The 19514-nt window shown below is 39.8% G+C and overlaps 1 protein-coding gene across 5 annotated transcripts in view; it reads right to left on the bottom strand.

Annotated features, from left to right (window-relative positions):
• ANKRD44 (ankyrin repeat domain 44) overlaps window positions 1-19514 on the bottom strand; it is a 327806-nt gene that overhangs the window by 122054 nt on the left and 186238 nt on the right. For all 5 annotated transcript variants that reach the window (XM_047870045.1, XM_047870049.1, XM_047870050.1 and 2 more), the window contains exons 5-9: window positions 16520-16720; window positions 16110-16197; window positions 13559-13701; window positions 12272-12484; window positions 3923-4001 (exon numbers count right to left, since the gene is read on the bottom strand). In XM_047870045.1, coding sequence (XP_047726001.1) covers window positions 3923-4001; window positions 12272-12484; window positions 13559-13701; window positions 16110-16197; window positions 16520-16720 — 724 coding nt within the window. The remainder of the gene's footprint in view (window positions 1-3922; window positions 4002-12271; window positions 12485-13558; window positions 13702-16109; window positions 16198-16519; window positions 16721-19514) is intronic.

The following is a 19514-nucleotide window of genomic DNA, read 5'->3' as shown; positions in this document are numbered from 1 at the left end:
TTCCTGTTGTTACTACCATTTTATAAGTCAATTTAAAACTATAAACATATATTTAATTACTTTCCACATATGCATTTGTTGTCATTTAAAATATATTTCAGAAAAACATCTTAACTAGTGGAAAAATAAATATTGTATTTGTTATTCAGAAATATGTTTTATATTAAAGTAGGACCTCTAGATGAATGAATTTCTATTTTATAGTTATTCCCCAAACCTTTCCATTTTCACCTGAAAATCTTTAAGATTTGCCTGGATTGTAAATTAAATACCTTTACAATTCATTTGATGGTTCCAAGTTAAATGCTGGTAATTGATTACTGATAATTAGTGAGGAAAATAAACATCCGTGAATTTAGAAGTATGCCAAGCATGTCAGAAAGGATAATTTATGCAGCATTATCTAAACATTCCTCTGAAGTTAGTTTTTCCTGCATAAATAAAAAATGGTCATCTTATTAAATTGCCTCAAAAGTATCGTGAGCCAAAAGGTCAAAAATCTCACAATGAATCATCCTAACCTATCACTTGACTCTTCCTTTTTAAACTCTATTTTTAAAGCTTCCATGAAGCAAACATCACATTTGAACTCTTGTAACCTGCTGCACAGCATCTGAGGCAGCTGCCTAGTGCAAATGGTTGGATCACATGCCTCCCGGTATCACACAGTGTCACGCACTGGCTGGGGCAACATACCTTCAGACAACAAACAACATGATTGAACCTCAGAGGTAGTCCGCTACCACCTATAAAAATAAAAGAGGTGTGTGTGTGTGTGTGTGTGTGTGTGTGTGTGTGTGTGTGTTTTCTGTTTGTTTCTCTTTTTGTTCTTTTTTCACAACTGTCTCACCAATGCTGAATGATCCTGGAAAAACAAAGTTACGAAGAACTAATAACTCTTGACTAGAGAATAGTCAGGGAAGTAGAGAAATGCCGTACAAAGTCCAAACACCAGGGTGATGTAACAAAACAAATAAATAAACACAAAGAATGTTCCTCAGGAGTATGCTCAGTTGGTTTAGGGAGCCAACTGATGTCCCCACGTGGGACCAGCATTCCGAGTCTGGTTGTGCAGTGACCCATTCTGGAGGACAGACACCAGGTCCGGGGGTGTGAGCCTCTGGATTTTTCCCAGAAGGAAGCCAGCAAACAGAAGGAAAGAAAAGAGCTTCCTATTCTTCTCCCTAAGGGCATTTTTGAAAATGTCAGATGGAAGAACTCACAGTTCTCAGATGTGTAATGAATGCAAAGAATTGTCAGCTGACAGAAGAGAATGGCAAATCATCCTTCCACAGGGACGACTCTACTCCAGATATGTGACTCTTAGAGTAAATAATTCAGGTTAAAAAAAATTTTTTTAAATATGCCACTGTGTGGGGCACCTGGGTGGCTCAGTCGGTTAAGCGACCAACTTCAGCTCAGGTCATGATCTCATGGTTTGTGAGTTCAAGCCCTGCGTCGGGCTCTGCGCTGACAGCTCAAAGCCTGGAGCCCATTTCAGATTCTATGTCTCCCTCTCTCTCTGCCCCTCTCCCACTCACGCTCTGTCTCTCTTTCCTTCAAAAATAAATAAACATTAAAAAATTAAAAAAAATATATGCCACCGTGCATCCAGAGATGCATTTGTAAGTGTAGTGCTTGAGAGTTCGGTCTCTGATGTTAGACTGGCTGTGTTCCAATCCCTGTTCCTCAACAAACCTGCCATGTATCCTGACAGAAGTGACAACCTCCATGCCTCAGTTTCCCCATCTTTGAAATGCGGATGACAACAGCACCTCTTTCTCATGGGGTGGTTGAAAGGATTTATGTGGAGTGCTTACTCAAGCACCTGGCAGTGTGAACACTTAATGAACATTAGCTGTATCATTATATATAATGGGCTATGTATTATTGCCACCATATCTTCATCATTTCAGGCCCCTGGACCCCACCCAACTCACAAGTAAGATCCCAGGCCAGCCAAGAATGAGGCTCTGCACAAGCTCCTTGATCATAGAAGACAAGAGATGGGTTCTCTTTCAGGTCTCATCGCAACCCAAAAATCTAGCAACAATGTCTGGAAAGGGCATGGAAGTCTTTCAAGTCCACTGGAATGGCTTTTGGAGAGGTCAAAACAGCCAGCAACACCCCCAGACTGCTGTCAGCACACTAACGTTACACAGGGAGATGCGTCATGGGCTTGATATAAAGGAGATGGTCAGTATGGTCTGGCCACAGGGAAGGACCTGTAGGAAGGCAGTACGCACAAAGATAAAACTTACTCTCTCTTTGATCTGATCACTGGTTCTTGAATATGCTTTAACAAGAAGCAAAGCTTTTTATACCAAAGAAGTAAGGCCTATTGATTAAATTCAGAGTAAATTTTATTTTTTAAGTTTATTTATTTATTTTGAGAGGTGGGATCAGAAACAGAGAGAGGGAGAAAGAGAATCCCAAGCAGTCTCTGTACTGTCAGCACAGAGCTCAATGTGGGCTCAATCTCATGAACTGCAGGATCATGACCTGAGCCAAAATCATGAGTTGGACGCTTAACCGATTGAGCCACCCAGGCACCCCAAATTCACACTAAATTTTAAAAAATGGATCCAAAAATCACCCTGGTTTTATTTATTTTTAAGGCAGTGGACACTATTTCTGAAAAAACAGTTCAGAAACATGTGTGATGAGGAAAGTGTGAGAAAGAGAGTTTCGAGGGTCACTCCCCACCTCCCCTTGTTTACTTCAAGCAAAACAAAACAACTAATGTGGCCCTTTCAATAAACTGAATGTCAAAGACATACCTCATATTTCAAATTAGAATTAATGGGTGTTATGCAACTAATTTTCATTTTATCTTCCTTTGTTCACTGGAAACCTGTCAGGGTTTATTTTTCCCTATAGTTACACTGAAATGCTTATAAATTTCCTTCGCTCTGCTGCAGATATTTTGCTTCCTAAGCGTAATTTTCCTGGCTGATCTTCCATCCAAATGTCAAATGACTTTTTGGTTTTACGACTTCGGTATCTAAGATATAACACAGTACCACCAACAATTCATCCAAAGTTTTTAAAGATGAGAAAAAGACAGGTCCAAGAAGTTGACTAATGCCAAAACTTTAAAAAGTACAAACGTGGGTCAACTAAAGATAGTTTAGGAACTGCTGAACTTACCTGGAATATCAGCATAAATTTTGCACTAAACCTGTTTTTTTATTTTTTTATTTTTTTATTGTGTCTAAGATTTGCTAAGAAAGCAGTAGTTCTACTGTGGTCAAGGTCAATCCACTCACAGATGCTGGCCACAACCCATAATAGTATTATAAACCATAATGTGAAGTGATACTCCCTAGTACTTTGGCTACAGAGACAACCCAGTGGTTCAAGTACACCTTTCCAAGTGAGCCTGGAAAATTACTAGGTTACGTGACTTTCCAAGGTTTCTATCAAGCCTGTGACTTTATCATCCTTTATATCAGGCACTTAATTGCTTTTCTTCTGAGTCATCTCATTTTTCCTACCTTTGTCCAAGTAGCTTAAAGAGGTTTAACTTAGCAAACTATGGTGAATTCTAAAACTTAAAAATAATACGATTTGCTGCTAGAAAATGTATGATAGTTATTTGTATTAGATTCTGAGTGAAGAATGCAGGACCTTGAGCCCATACAAGGACATCATTTCCAGTTTCGAAACTCATATGTTCTTTGACTGACTGGGAATTAACTGAGAAATAGTGGCTTTATGTTCTTGCTCCTAAGCTGGATGGTGATGATATGTCTGATAAAGAGCTTTTAGCAAAGTGCATCAAAGGATGGTGTAAATCTAAGCTTCATAAAATAGACCATTATCTAAAACAGAGCATCATCTTTCATGTCCAGATAACTGACAGACAAGCTCAGATCAGGACACTGTTCAAAAAACAACACTGCGGAAGAATCTCTCTTACCATTCTGAATGAGAGTTTGTGACCGTGTGAACCTTCCATGGACAGCTGTCATGTGCAGTGGACTTTTGCCATCTTTACTCTAAAAAATGAGGGAGAGAGAAACAGTTGATCAGTGACACCAATCTGAAACATCCCTATGAATACTACTGCCAATGCCTTGAAAAAACCAATTTAATTTTTTTTAAATATGATAAAAAATTATAAGAAGCCAATGATAATTTTGAAAGCAAAAGGTAAAATATATATGAAGCCTCAAGTGACTGCATAACATTGCATTTTATTTATTTTCTTAAAGTTTTATTTATTTTGAGAGAGAGAGAGAGAGAGAGAGAGAGAGAGAGAGAGAGTGAGTGAGCACGTGCCTACAAGTGGGGGAGGGACCTAGAGGGAGGGAGGGGACAGAGGATCTGAAGTAGGCTCTGCACGTACAGCCCAATGTGGGGCTTGCACTCACAAACTGTGAGATCGTGACCTGAGCTGAAGGCAGATAGTTAATGGACTGAGCCACCCAGGCGCCCCAAGAAGTGAAAATTATTTTAGAGAGGAAATGTGAAATGTCTAGTTACACTGATAATTTTTAAACTATCCTGTTTCCAACCGAAACAATCATCCAAAATGTTTTTTTCCTCTCCTGTGATTTACTGATGAAGACGGTTTCCTCAAAGGTGGCTTTTTTTTTCAACTTTTGTCAAAAGTACATGAGAAAAGACAAATGATGTGTTAACTGGCTTGGCCCTGTTTGACCTAACGTTGACTATGCTGCTATAAATGACTGTAACTCTCAAAACAGACTTGGAACCCTCCACCATTTCCTATACTCGAATTCCATAGCACAACTTTTTATTGTTCCAAAACAGAAATGCATGCTGCATTTAACTCATTAGAAATCACAGGATTACAACATGCAATGGTTTAACAAATTGCCATTTTAATGATCACCTGGAAAGGTGCTGAATTTACACATGTCTTTATTATTCAAGATATAAATGATAGAACTCCTGGACGGAGATTAAGCAAAAACATGAAAAATGTACAAAAATCTATATAGCCATCATTATTATGCCAAATACCAAAGTCCTACATATTTATTAAGAAATAGCCATTTATAGGAATTCATCTGAAAATAATAATACCAAAAAGAAAATATTAAGTATCCCCAAAGGACAGAATGTATCCTTTCATTCAGGTATTGTTAACAAAAAAAAAAGAAGAGAAAGAAATACATGTACTTTATTTTTCTAAGTCTCAGAAGGAACATTTTCCGAAGTCTGAGGTTAAATATGAGATGTCAAAAATGCAAATTCATTTTTGAAATGAAACCCATATACCTGTGCTTTAAAATGCACTGTTGGTAGGAATGCAAATTGGTGTAGCCACTGTGGAAAACAGTATGGAGGTTCCTCAAAAACTTAAAAACAGAAATATCACATGATCTAGTAATTCCACTATGGGGTATCTACCTAAAGAAAATGAAAACACTAATTTAAAAAGATATATGCACCCCTACTTTTACTACAGCATTATTTACAATAGCCAAGATATGGAGACAACATAATTGTCCATCAACAGATGAATGGATAAGGAAATGTGGTACATAAACACACACACACACACACACACACACACACACACAGAGGAATATTATGCAGCCATAAAAAGGCTTTAGACTGTGGGCTGGAATAGCTTATAAAAACCACAAGGGTTTAACAGAAGAATTTTTATTATATCCCAAAAGTCCATCCCTTAGGAAGTAAGAAAGGAGTTATGCACACTCTGTGCCAAGGAAAGAGTTAATCAGAGCAGTAAGTGCATCAGTTGAAAAATAATCTTTATAGTGAAAAGTCAACAGGAAGATGGGAGAAAAATAGGATCCTTATATGATTATAAGCTGAGTCAGAAAAGATTAAGAAAGGAAGATGGAAGTAAGCTTGAGGCTTTACTGAAATGATATTTTTAGAGGAAAAGGATCAGCAACCAAGAGAATAAGGACACAATTGCAGAAATTGCAGAGTTGACATTAACTTGTCCCTAGGTGGTGCTATTTCTTTAAATTTTGCTCCAATATTTTCTCTTAAATTTAATTGAAAACATAACTAACTAGCATTTAGTTAAATATATATAAAACCATAAATATTTCAGTGTTTAGATAATATCTTTATAAATATTTAGCTAAGAACTTTTCTGCGTCTAGAAAATAGCTTAAAGGCTGCTAACTACCTAAACTGCAGCCAGAGAACCAAAGCAGAAACAACTGGTTTCTGTATCTTGCCATTGACAATGCTGGTTCCATTTCAGGGACAGAAAACACTGCACCCTTTTCTCCCATGGAGTGGTTGTGCATTTGGCAAGGGGACAAATAAATAGGGCAACCAAATTTTCATAAAATACAAACGACAGCTATATCAGATCAATCTTTACCTGGGTTCATCAACCACTGAGTCCAGTCCTTAGCTGATTCTTCCCCCTTAGGGATATGGTGGCCGGAGGTGGGGCCAGGAAGCATTGAGAGAATCATGGCAGCCATTTGGGAACAATTATGTTTATATGGCATGGATGTAAAGGGAACTTGCTATTTCAAAAAGCCATTGGAAACTAATGAAGGTCCAATCGATAATACTTTTTATTTAGTCTTTACAAGTTAGAACTCAGGATACTCAGGTTGAGACTAGGGATCCTACTGAGTTTCATTATCTGCCTGAGAAATCTGTCACACTGGGTGTTTGTTGTTACTGCTGCTGTTTTAAGAACTTCAGAGAAGGATAAAACATTCTTTGCATTCTCAAAAGAGAGGATATGTTCAGTTCTTCCATTTATTCAAATCTCTGCTTTTATAAGATTTTTTCTTAATTCCTAGTCTCTTTCCTATTTCTAGACTCATTTCCCCATTGTAGTTAGTGCTTGGAAAATTCTGTTATTTTGAGAATTTTTTTTTAATTTAAGCCAGAAGCCCTTCTATTGATGTAGGCATGGTTCAGCCACGCTCATGAAGAAAAACTAATAAAGATAAAGAATATTTTATAAACATTAGTACTCTTCCAGGACAGAATGAAATATCCTTCACTAAATGGGGTATCTCAATTTCCTTGACCACCATTCTCCTGAGAAATCCTTTCATTTCTTTCACTTTGAATGCCTTCTTTCCTCATCCTCCAACATCCCCCAAACCCTCCCTAAACCCAGACATTCTTACTACCCAGGAACTTGAAGGCATTGTGTTGTCTGTGGCACATGTCTCCTGGAGTCACACAGCTCAATGGTCCTACTGGAAGGCAATAGAGCATCTAGAAGATAACATTAAGGTCAGCCTGCAAGGGTTAGGGGGAATGTGTCAGAAGCGCAAAAGGGCTTCCTAATTCAATGGAAGAGCAATATAAAACCCTAATTTGCAAAAAGCCGTACGTAGTCCAATTTTTTAAATGGTTCTAAGAGCCAGAGATGGTACATGGTTAGTCCTCATCCATTTCTCTCTTTTTTCCTCACATCCTCTCCAAAGTCGTCATGTCCTTATCACTGCTTTCTTTCTCTCGCCTGTCCCATTTCACCTTTAACCTCTGCTGTGCAACTCATTCTATAATTCAGACCTGGTACATATACAGAAGGGAGCTGGTTCACTTCAATAGATGTGTGATGGGCTTCAGCTCCAGTGTCTGAGGGCTAAAAAGACTAAGGGCCCACGGATGGAAAAGAATTCAGACCATGGGCAGGCTGAATACTAGTGACCTGGAGGCAGGAAACTTGGCAATGGTAATTTCTGAATCTATCTAAGTAGTATTTGGAATAGCTATGAATTTAGTGCCTTCTTTAACATTTTGAATGCTTCCAAAAAGAGCTTTGAGATGCCACAGAATTACAATGTAATGTGTAATGGAGAAGAAAAATTATTTTGTATCTTCTCGGGCTCTTCCTATTTGCAAAATACAAGTGAACCTTCAATGGAGTATTGTATAAAGTATTGTGTCTTTATTATTTTATCATAATTAAACCAACACTACAAAGTCAGAGGTAGGGCCATGGTCAATCGAAGCAAAATGAGGGATTGTAAAATGTGTGTAGGACACACGTTCTCCTTCCCCTCTCCATCATCTTGTAATTGCTCATGAAGACATCACTCTTAGTACTTTGTGATGATAGAGGAAAACAACGTGAACATGTGCATGGGTATTGGCCACATTTCAATATGCTATTTCTGTCAAACTCTGGAAGATCTAAACAAATACAAATTGTCTTGGAATCTACAAACACTTTCAAAATCCAAGGAGCACTGTGGTACACAGAGATAACAACTTCAATTAGAAAGCTACCTCCAGAGTCAGACAGAATGGCTCTACGGAAATGGGAGACAGATTATGGCTCCAGGGTGAATCCGGAATCATGAAGGAGGATTCAAGAGAAGGAAATCCGATGTAAACAGAGTAGATTGAAGGAGACTGAAGGAGAAGGCTAGATTTGAACCAAAGTCCCACTTACACAGATCAGCTATTACATAAACCTAAGTCTCAGATTAAAAAAAAAAAAAAGGTATTTCCATATTGTATTGATGATTAGCAGTGTACAGGAAAAATTAATTCTTTAAATCAAGTGGTCATGCTTTCCAGGCACATTTTATGAGAGAGAAGGCTGCCATAAACTGAGACAGCATAGTTAACTGGGAGAAGTAGGGAGGTGTGCCAGAAAGTGGCCTTCTAGCCTTGTTCTCAGGCACACTGAGAGCACCAGTTGGCATGGTTTGAAGAGGGAATAGAGAACATCAGACAGCTCTTTGAATTAATTAACTGAAGGTTGGTGAAGCGAGCTATTTTATTTAACTTCAATAATTTTCCTTTCTTTGGAGAATTCAAGGATTTCCTTCAGATACCAGTATGGCAATACAAGTGTCACAAGTTTTGGGGACAAGAAGTTTGGCCACCTGTAAACCTCCTGCCTTCTCACCACTGTCCTCTGTGACTTCAATGCCATATGATGACTCTTCCCACCTTGGGTTACAGGTCCTCAGTCTCTTTGATGCCCCTTTGTCTCTTACCCCCACCTAGCACCCTGGATTGACTCCACTCAACACTCTCTTCTTCATTTCTGCCTGTTTTCCACCTTCATGAAGACATTATACTCCCCTCCACTTCCTTTCTATCTTCTCCAACTCTTCTTTTTTCATCCCTTTCTCTGGCTCTTCCTCCTCTTCCTGATCCTAAGACCAAAGGGTTTCTGGCATCCTTCATCCTTCCTCTCCTCATGCTGTGATGCACTCTCTCCTTGGGTGACCTCAACCTTTTCTCTGAACCTCCACTATCGATCACCTCTGTGTGAATGAGGCAGCCTAATTTTTTTTCTTCTATTTTCTACTGCTCTCCCATGCTGGAGGATCACATTTTCCATTGTTGGTTTTCTCAGACTGTACCAAAGGCTCAAAATCACCTTCTCAAAAACTAAACTTACCAGTTTTACCTCCTAAGCCTACTCTTTCTCCTAACATCCCCCTTAATAACGATAATTGTTTATTGAGTGCTTGCCATGTGGAAGACACTGTTCTAAGTAATTTATGTGAGGTAACTTGTTTGGTCCTCACAGCAGTTCCATGAAGAAGATGCTACTGTTTCCCCAACTTTACAGATAAACGGACACACAGAGAGGTTGTTTATGATTACATAATTACTGAAAGTCAAGGCTAGGATTGGAATATAGGCAGTCCGGCCTCAGAACTGAACACTTAACTACTATTCTGTATTATCTCTTAACCAGATTTCATTTCTTACATTTGTCTTCAATTCCTCTATCTCCTATCCATCCAAATTTCATTGATTTTCTTTCTGTGAAGCCTCTCTCTTCTGTTGGTTGTCCCAACTCCCCTGGGCTCATTACTTCTTATCTAGACCAGTTTTATTGACTTTCATTTATTCTCTAATTGTCCTCTCTCTAGGTCCACTACACCTGAATTTTCTTTTTATAAAAATGAAAATAGTTTTTTTTCACCTGGATATAAAAATAACACATGCTCATGTATCACAATCAGAAGATTAAAACAAGTATATAAAAAAGAAACTAAAAACCCAAATCATAATTTTGCCTCTCTGCAGTGATATTATATTGGTATATATTCCAAATATTTTTCTCTTTTTATTCATATACACAGACACATACTTTTTTAAATTAAAAAATTAGATATTTAGTTACTGCATATTAATTTTTTCACTGATAACACTAGGTATTACAAGTCTTGTTCACATTTACCAATCTTTTTTTCTTTTATTTTTTTCCTTTTTTTTTCATATTTGCCAATCTTAAAGGCAAATATACCTGTGTGTTAGTTTGCATTTTTCTAGTTACTAATGATACTGAATATTTTTCATAGGTTTAATGGATATTGTATTATCAGTCTTGTGATTGGCCTTTGCCCAGATTTTATAGAAGATTTTCAGACTTTTTTTTTAAATGGTTATTCATTTTGGAGAGAGAGAGAGTAAGCAGGGGAGGGGCAGAGAGAGAGGGAGGCACAGAATCTGAAGCAGGCTCCAATCTCTGAGCTGTCAGCACAGAGCCTGATGTGGGGCTCAAAACCACAAACTGTGTGATCGTGACCTGAGCCAAAGTCAGATGCTTAACGAATGAGCTACCCAGGTACCCGATCAGACTTTTTCTTATAGATTTTTATGAGCTCTTTATATATTAAATGTGTTAACATTTTGTTTATCATGTGTATTGCAGAAAAAATTCTTTTGAGTTGTTCCTCTTTCAATTTAGTTTATGTCTGCGTTTTTTTGTTTTGTTTTGTTTTGTTTTTTGGGGGTTTGTTTTGTTTTGCCATATAAACATTTAAAAAATTTATGTAGTCATATATACAATTTTTTCTCTGGTGTTCTGTGGCCAGATTACTATTTCTAATTGTCAGTTTAGATCACATGACCTCTATAATGAGTATTGGTCTCCACAGCTTATAGAAGCCCAAACTCCTCAGCTAGTTGATAAGCCTTTTCATTGGTCAGGTCACATCTCAGCTTGCTCCTGGGTACTTTCTTTCATACATTTCATTCAAGCACAATAAATCACCATTCTGAAAATTCGTCTCATATTTCCTCACTATTAAAAATTGTAACAAAAAAAGTAAAAAGATTTTAATAGTGAATGGGAAAGGTCATTAAAATAGATTGATCCATGGGCACCTGGCCGGCTCAGTTGGTAGAGCATATGACACTTGATCTTGGGGTTGTGAGTTTGAACTGCAAGTTGGGTAGAGAGATTACTTAAGTAAATAAATCTTAAAAAAATAAAACAGATTGATCCAATATTCTTAAAATTAAATTTCAGAAATGGTAATTTTTCAAAAGCAGAGGCAGAACACATTGGGACCTTGCTTTAAGATTCCTGTGTGCTTGGGATAAGGGAAGCTGAGGATGAGTACAAGGTCACTTGGTACAGGTTAGGATATTCTGCTACGACCTAAATGCATTCAAATGATGTAACCTGGATGGTGAGGGCTGCACGCATAAGTTCCTCTTGGTTACCTGTTGTAGTGAGCTAACTACTAACCTAGAGTCTACCCAGAGCTTTTCCTATCCAGAATTCCCAAACCCTTTCATGTGGTTCTCTTTACCTGGAGTGCTCTCTCTCAGATTCTCTCTATCCCTCCTCATATCAACTGATATCAATCTTCTGAGTCTCGGCTCAAAAGCAGGCTCCATTTTTGATCCTCGAGAAATAAGCACTGCTTCTTACAGTTTGCAGCACTCTATTATTGTCTCGTGCCACTCAGCACATTCCTCTCTTGCCTCACGAACACTTGAGCACACTATCTCCTTACCGTACTGTAAATTCCTTGAAGGCAGAGCTCATATCTCATCTTGGAGTACTCCTTCCGAACTAAACAGAGGGCACGAGATGATCTTCAGTAAGTGTGCTGAATAAAGACTATCAGGTCCAGGTCAATGTTACATTACTAAAGCCACTATCTAGGGTTTACTATTGGACAGTGCCTGAGAAACTTTTTGGAGGGCCATGCCAGGGTTAGAAGCAGACCTGAGATCATTGGCTTAGGCTTTCCTTTTGATTCTCAAGCAGTTCTGCCATGTTAGCTCAACATTCACCTCAGTGTTAGAAACCAAGCCAAGTCAACATTCCTGAGACCAGTATTTGCTCTAGAACATTCACTAAGCTACCAAAAGCATGTGTCTAGACCCTCAGTGTCTTCCAGCTGGTCCTACCATTTCTGTGGTAACAACACAGCTAAGTTTTTGTAACACACCCATACAGGGCAAGGCTGTTGTTTACTAAAACAGGGCATAATTTACAACAGTTGATTTTGCTCACGCAGAGGCTCAACGCAAAGGTATTTAGCCCAGAGAGAGACTGAGAATGTCGTACCTGGATGTTAACATCCGCCCCGTTGTTTACCAATAGTTCAAGACACAAAGCACCGTGTGTGGAGGCAGCAGCGAAATGCAAAGGGGTGAACCCGCTGTTGTTGGGCTGGTTCACGTTAGCACCGTAGTCAGTCAGCTCATTAACTACAGCATCCTGCCCGTTGTAGCAGGCCAGGTGAAGGGCCGTGTTTCCGTAGATGTTGATTTCATCAATCTGCAAATGAGTCCAACACAGGATGGGTAAAATCACCAGAGCCACTTTATTGCATTTTCCACAAGAAAGCCTAATGGCTACACTAAGGGAAGTAAACTTCCATCTGCCAACATAATTATTCAGAGCTTTCTCTTGTCCCGGTGTGGTCATCCTGGGAATGCCTGTCATCCCAAGATAAAGACAGCAAAAAGTGAATGTGACAAATAGTGAACTGGGAGGAAGAGTTGGAGGTTTCAAGTCGTGGGGAGAAATTTTTCAGCAAGGGAAGGGATAAAGAGTGAAAGGCAAAACTGCCTCAAAATGGCAGAGGAGAACTGAATCAGGGAAGAAAAGAGCCAAAACTCAACAGAGAACGGGAAGTGAAGGGTTGGGAGATATGCAGGGAGGTGCTGCAGATTCTAAACTAGGAGTTGGGCTCAGAAGCCACTTGGTTTGGCTCTGCCGTCCGACACCTCCCACAGCCACGTCCCAGCTGCAGAGCCAAGAGCTGTCTTAGGGATTTAGCTCAGGGCTCTCTCCTGCTGTCCCAGAACTGCTGCACTGCTGGGTTTCACTATCTCAGTCTCAGCATTGCAACTTGGTTTTCCTTTCCTCCAGGGACAGGGATGTTCCAAAGCCCCACACTGCCCCTGTTCTGCTAATTGAGGGAGGCTGGGATGGGGCTGACTTCTCCAGCTCAGCATTGGACATTTCTGCTGTTTGTCCCTGCCACTCACTCCTTTATTTCTGCGTGTACACCACAACTTAGAAGGCTGAATTCTGAAGGCGGGATGGAGAACCGTAGCCTACTTAAAAAACAACAGGTTAATAATATGTACTACAGGCAACATATATGTTTATAATTCTCTATGTTGATACAGAAAGTTAGCCTGTTTCTGGTTTTTCATTACTTGCTATATGCCCCCATTGCCCTTCATTGATTGCCCCTGTAAACTCAAAAAGACAGGACGCTAGAAAAGAAGGTGGGTTGTTTTTTTTTTTACCCTCTGGAATTAAAAATCAAACAGGATTCAATTTCAGAACAACAGAAAACCCACAAATACACCATGGGTTGATGCATTAAACATAGCTCACCTCCACCCCTAGATTCAGGAGATGTTTGACAACGTTGATCTGTCCGTTGGAGGCTGCAGCGTGCAGGGGGGTATAACCCTTCTTATCCTTACAAGTCACTTCTGCGCCGTGGTTAATGAGCAATGCCACGACGTCCAGGTGGCCTTTACAAACAAAACAACAGAAGACATGGCGAACCTTTTTAGGATAATTTGACGATTTATTCCACCTAAATCATCACTATTAGCTTCTACTGTCACCAATATTGCAAATCGTGCTAAATATGTTAGTACCACAACCTAAAATATGTTAAAATAAAAGCAATGCTTTTGAAAGCAATTGCCATTCCTCACTGAAAAGTCCAACAATGACAATTTGGTTTGGAAAAACTAACGGAAGAAAAAAAATCAATCGGAATAACTCCAGATTATTGTTAAATTATATTGCTGCTGCTTGACCATAGTTGTGGATCACAGAAGTGGCAATTCATATGGTTCAACTTAAAAGTATTCTTGTGAATTACTGGCTAAATAGAAACCCTTCTAGTTTCAACTCCTGTTGACATATTTTCTAGAATATTATCCTTTATATCCTATCTCACTATATAAATAGTATGATAAATGTGTTTGGCCTTTATATTGTGACTGGAGATTATTTGATGCTTTGGGTCATTGCTCTAAACATGGTTCATAATTGAAGGGTAGAAGGTAAGTACTAATTCCAAGGGTCTAAGATGCATGTGGGATTGTGTGTGCATATGTGTGAGAAAGAGAGAGATGGAGGGAGGGGTGTATTGGGGGGGGAGGGAGAGAAGTGTGTGTGTGTGTGTGTGTGTGTGTGTGTGTGTGTGTGTGTGTATGAGACACAGAGAGAGCATTTGGCCATGGCTTGTTGTATTAAAATTTGACTCTTTTCCCCCAAGACTTGTATATGGAAAAATTACTTTCAATTACTAGTGGTGCTATCTTAAGCTTAAGTGGTGTTATCTTTTGTCCTGGTTTTGTCCTTTATTCCCTAAAGATAGTCATCTATATATTTTTTTCCTATTTGTACCCTGATGACACACAAAAAGCAATTCCATACAAATGCTGAAAGCAATTCTACATGAATGTTTTAACTATATGTTAGCAAAGAACAAACTTGAAACCCCAGGTTCTTTGAGTCCCATCTCACACTAGTCTAGTGTGTGCTCTACACAAACACCAGTCTGGCAAATGTCCTCTTGACTCCAGTCCTGCAGGTACCATGCAGACATCCAATCTGCTTCAATCGGCACAAAAGTCCCTGCTGTCTTTAAAAAAAAAATGATAATGCTTACAAGATCTTAAGATTCTGATGTTTTAAGCACAAATGTCCATGCAGACTCATCTACAGCCACATAATTTATTTCATCCCTACCCAATCCACTCTTTTTTCTCCCCACAATTAATGTTATTATTTTTATGATAATAAAAGGCCTGTATGCCTACTAAAAAGATTTCGGAAAAGGCAAAACGGTGTTAAAAGGAAACAAAAATCATCCATAATCGCCAATCCCTTGAGATGATCAGCCAACATTTCAGTGTGTAATACTGAACAGACATTTCAGTGTATACTGAATAGACAGCCAAATAGATAGTTTAGATTGCATGGATTTTTTTTTTTACAAAAATGAGGATCATAATATCCATACTGTGTATTGATCTGTTTTTACTTAACATATCACAGAATATTTGTATGTTAATAAATACTAATGACATCATCACTATAGTTACAGGATAGTGTCCCATTGTGCTTATCTTTATAATTCACCAACACAATCTCCTGTGGATGGGCATATCGGGTTGTTTATAACTTGGGGCTGACAGAATCCTATCAGCTTTTCAAATTGCAGGACGTTCTCCAGTTAGAAACACAAAGGAAGGATCTTAGCTCTTCATTTCCCACAAGTCTACACTGAGAATAAATTCCATGAGGTCTGTCATTTGTGAGTGGTATTCGTGCCAACAGAAGTGAAAAGGAAAAACACGGAAATGTCACGGCTCCCTTCATCTCTCCCCAGCGAGCTGGCAGAAGCGGGAGTGGCAAGCCCTGGCCTCTCGGTGGTACAGAAGCAGGATACTCCATGGTTACTCTCGTCACTTCAACCTCCATAACAGCCAGGGGGCTGCCCTTCCTTCCTTTTTGTTTATTTCAAAAATATTTATAAATAAAAGGACAAATGGAATTTATGTCCTTGCTTTGCTAGCCAGCCCTCTTTCTTTTTGAACACTTCATTTTGCTGCCATGACAAGCTCAAAAGAAGCTCAATTCACACCACTCTCCAGTCCCGACTGAAACCCATTCAATGAGGTCTGGGCCATGATTCATCCCTCTTCCTCTCTGTGGGGTAAATGAATCTCTGAGAAAGCAACTGTGTAATGAGAGTGCTCTATGCATGCCAGTAAAATGGACCAAATCTTAACTCGGGTGAATTCCAACCTTGGAAAGAAGTCAGGCCTGCCCAAGAGAAGGCCTACATGGTTAATGGCAGGGCTGTGGCTTCTTTAGGTACAGGTATCTGCACTTTGCCTTCCATTCATGGAATCCTTACCCATATATGCTGCCCAGTGCAGAGCACGCCGGTCCTTTTTGTCAAATGCGTTGATGTTTGCTCCTTTGGCCAAGAGTAAGTTGACCATCTGGAATAAAACCAACATGCAGATACTCTGAGTCAAATTAACATCAAATCTCAAGGTGGATCAGAAACCTGGAGTTCACACAAAGTATGAAGATGATGTCACAGACAACTGTGAGGCACGTGTGTCAGAGGAAAAGACTGAGGTGATGGCTACTTTTTTAACCCACTGGCTGTGAATTTAAAAATTGCTATGGTTGCCTAAGGTTTGGTGTACAGATATAAGGATCACACTCTCTAAAACCCTCAGCACTAAGATTAGGTCCCACCTGGGGCTAAGGGAGTCTGTAGTAAGAATTGTTGCTCCCAGTGATGAGGGCACTCACCTCCACATGGCCATTCAGGGCAGCATGGTGCAAGGCTGTGCGCCCCCCTCGATCGGAGACGTTGACGCTGCTCAGCAGGGGAATGATCACTTCTGCACACTTGACAGCCTTATTGGCAGCTGCCACGTGGAGGGGGGTCTGCCAGTTCTTGTCCCTCGCATTGACGTCAGCCGAGTGCTTAATCAATACTTGTACTGCTTCCTGCAACCAAAGCGGAGTTTGCAGGGGTCACTGACAAATGCTCAGTCAATACTTATTGAATAGAAGATGCTTTACCAGACCCCAGAACTACAGGAAGGGAAGGCTCCATGCCCTCAGAGGCTGGCTCATGATGTATATTCTTCTGAGAAAAGCTAGGTAATATATGATAAAGATCAAAAGAGTGGCACAGGTGAAAACAGATCCACTTTATCTTTATTTGCTAGACCAGGAGTCTTGGCACATCTTCAAAACCAAATAAACCTTCTAAACGTAAGGTTTCTTAATGAGGTATAAGCAGCCTTAGGTTAAATGTGAGCACTCATGCGTAGGTACGCATGCCACGGTAAACATATCCATAGGTCAAAAAGCCCCCAAAGATAATGTAATGCAAAGATAATCTTCAAAACCAAATAAACCTTCTAAACGTAAGGTTTCTTAATGAGGTATGAGCAGCCTTAGGTTAAATGTGAGCACTCATGCGTAGGTACGCATGCCACAGTAAACATATCCATAGGTCAAAAAGCCCCCAAAGATAATGTAAAGTTGGAAGTGTTTGTCCATAAGCCTCCATCATCCAAAGCCAAGGACCTCAAAGTCCTTCAGACATTCTTGGATCAATTCATAAATCTTTGGTTTTCTCTGCCAACATCTTAACCTTCACTGTGTGATCCATAGCAATCAAGGGAAGATGTCTATTACTACCTCAACTTGAAGCTACAAAATTGTTCCATCTTTTCCCAACTTTTTTCCATGTTATGGTGAGGTAAATTTTTTTCTACTGTTGAGTTCCTTCACCTTTATTGAGACTTACACTTTTAATTTTCCTTCTATTGATCTAATCCGCTTATTAGACTCTTGAAACCTCAACCTTGGCTGTGCAATGGAATCACCTGGGGAACTCTTAAAAATACAGATCGCTGGTCCCACACCAGAGATTCTAACTGGCCTCAGAATTTCTGTAAAGCCATCTGGGGATTTTGTTATACAGCTAAGATTTAGGACACTCTTCTGTTACAGCAAGAAAATGATATAGCTTCTCTCAAGATGGGAATGACTGTTGACTGCTTCTCTTTACTTCTAGAGACAACCCTAGAGCCAATGAGTGGGATGCCTTTATGAACATCTTGTCAGTGTGGCATCAATAAACCAATGAAACGCAATGAAAGGTACCACGCTCCTGCCACCCTTCACAGACCAAGAACTTACCCTGTCCACCTTATTCCTCACAGGCCTGGACTGTCTGATCTACTTTATTGTGCAGGTACATAAAAGTGCCCAGAGAGTAAATTATTTGAACTCTCGAAATTAACATTTTTATCAGGGACATAAATAATGAAGAAGAATGTTCTAGGAATCAGTAGCAGCAACACATTAAGATGAATGGCTAACCTGGACAGTAGAATGAGAGCAAAAACATTTAATTTTGCAAATTAGAGAATACAGTTTAAATATGCGGTGTGACTCCATTTAGATGCTATAAACAATAAACTGAGAGGGCCCAAGCAAGTAAGTTGTTAAAATTACCAAAAAGGAAAAAAAAAAAAAAAAAGGATATATGCCACACCTCCTCAGCAAGGCAATAAAGTCCACAAAACATTCCTGGAGCTCATGTTAGAGTGAAACATGTCTACGTACATTCTTCTCTCTCTCTTTTTTTTTAAGTTTACTTATTTTAAAGAGAGAGAGAGAGAGAGAGAGAGAGAGAGAAAGTGGGGGGAGGAGCAGAGAGAGAGAGGGAGAAAGAGAAAGAATCCTAAGCAGGCCCCACACTGTCAGTGCAGAGCTTGATGTGGGGCTTGAACTCAAACCAGGAGATCATGACCTGAGCTGAAGTTGTCCACTTAACCGACTGAGCCACCCAGGGGCCCTTGTATACGTGTATTCTTAATGCTCAACCATGATATGTGAAACACTGCAGAAGATTGAAAGAAACATTAGTCACATTCTTTTTTTTTTTTTTAGAAAGAGAGCGAGACAGAGAGACTGCATGTGCAAGGGGCGGGGGGGTGGAGGGTGCAGAAGGAGACAGAGAGAGAGAGGGAGAGAGAGAAAGATTTCCCAAGCAGGCTCCACACTGTCAGCGCAGAACTCCACATGGGGCTTGATCCCACTAACCTGAGATTATGACCTGAGCTGAAATCAAGAGTCAAATGCTCAACCAAGTGAGCCACCTAGATGCCTCCAGACTCTGTTTTAAAAGCTAGCTGGGTGAGGGGCGCCTGGGTGGCGCAGTCGGTTAAGCGTCCGACTTCAGCCAGGTCACCATCTCGCGGTCCGGGAGTTCGAGCCCCGCGTCAGGCTCTGGGCTGATGGCTTGGAGCCTGGAGCCTGTTTCCGATTCTGTGTCTCCCTCTCTCTCTGCCCCTCCCCCGTTCATGCTCTGTCTCTCTCTGTCCCAAAAATAAATAAAAACGTGGAAAAAAAAATTAAAAAAAAATAATAAAAGCTAGCTGGGTGAAAAAAAAATAAACAAAAGAAGAGCTAAGCCACAATATAAGGATGAAGATTTACATAAGAAAAAGATGGTATTTTTTATCAACTTTGGTCTCAAAAGTTGTGAGATTTATGCAGATGCACATACAATCTATTGTGATGTGGAAAGAAAATATTGGAACCTCCATTCATGTTTGTTTTCTTTAAAAAGGAAAGCATTTTAGCCGGTATTTAACTTCTGGGTTGGCATTGTGCCCTCAGCTCCACAGAAGATCTTGCCTCGCAGGAAATGAGATGCTCTCCAGGAACAGTGGGGCCTCCAGGCACAGAGGGGGTGAGCCTTGCCCTCTCCATTCATTTG

This window comes from Prionailurus viverrinus, chromosome C1 (assembly GCF_022837055.1).
Source record: "Prionailurus viverrinus isolate Anna chromosome C1, UM_Priviv_1.0, whole genome shotgun sequence".
Classification (NCBI taxonomy): domain Eukaryota; kingdom Metazoa; phylum Chordata; class Mammalia; order Carnivora; family Felidae; genus Prionailurus; species Prionailurus viverrinus.
This window is presented reverse-complemented; position numbering and strand designations above follow the sequence as displayed.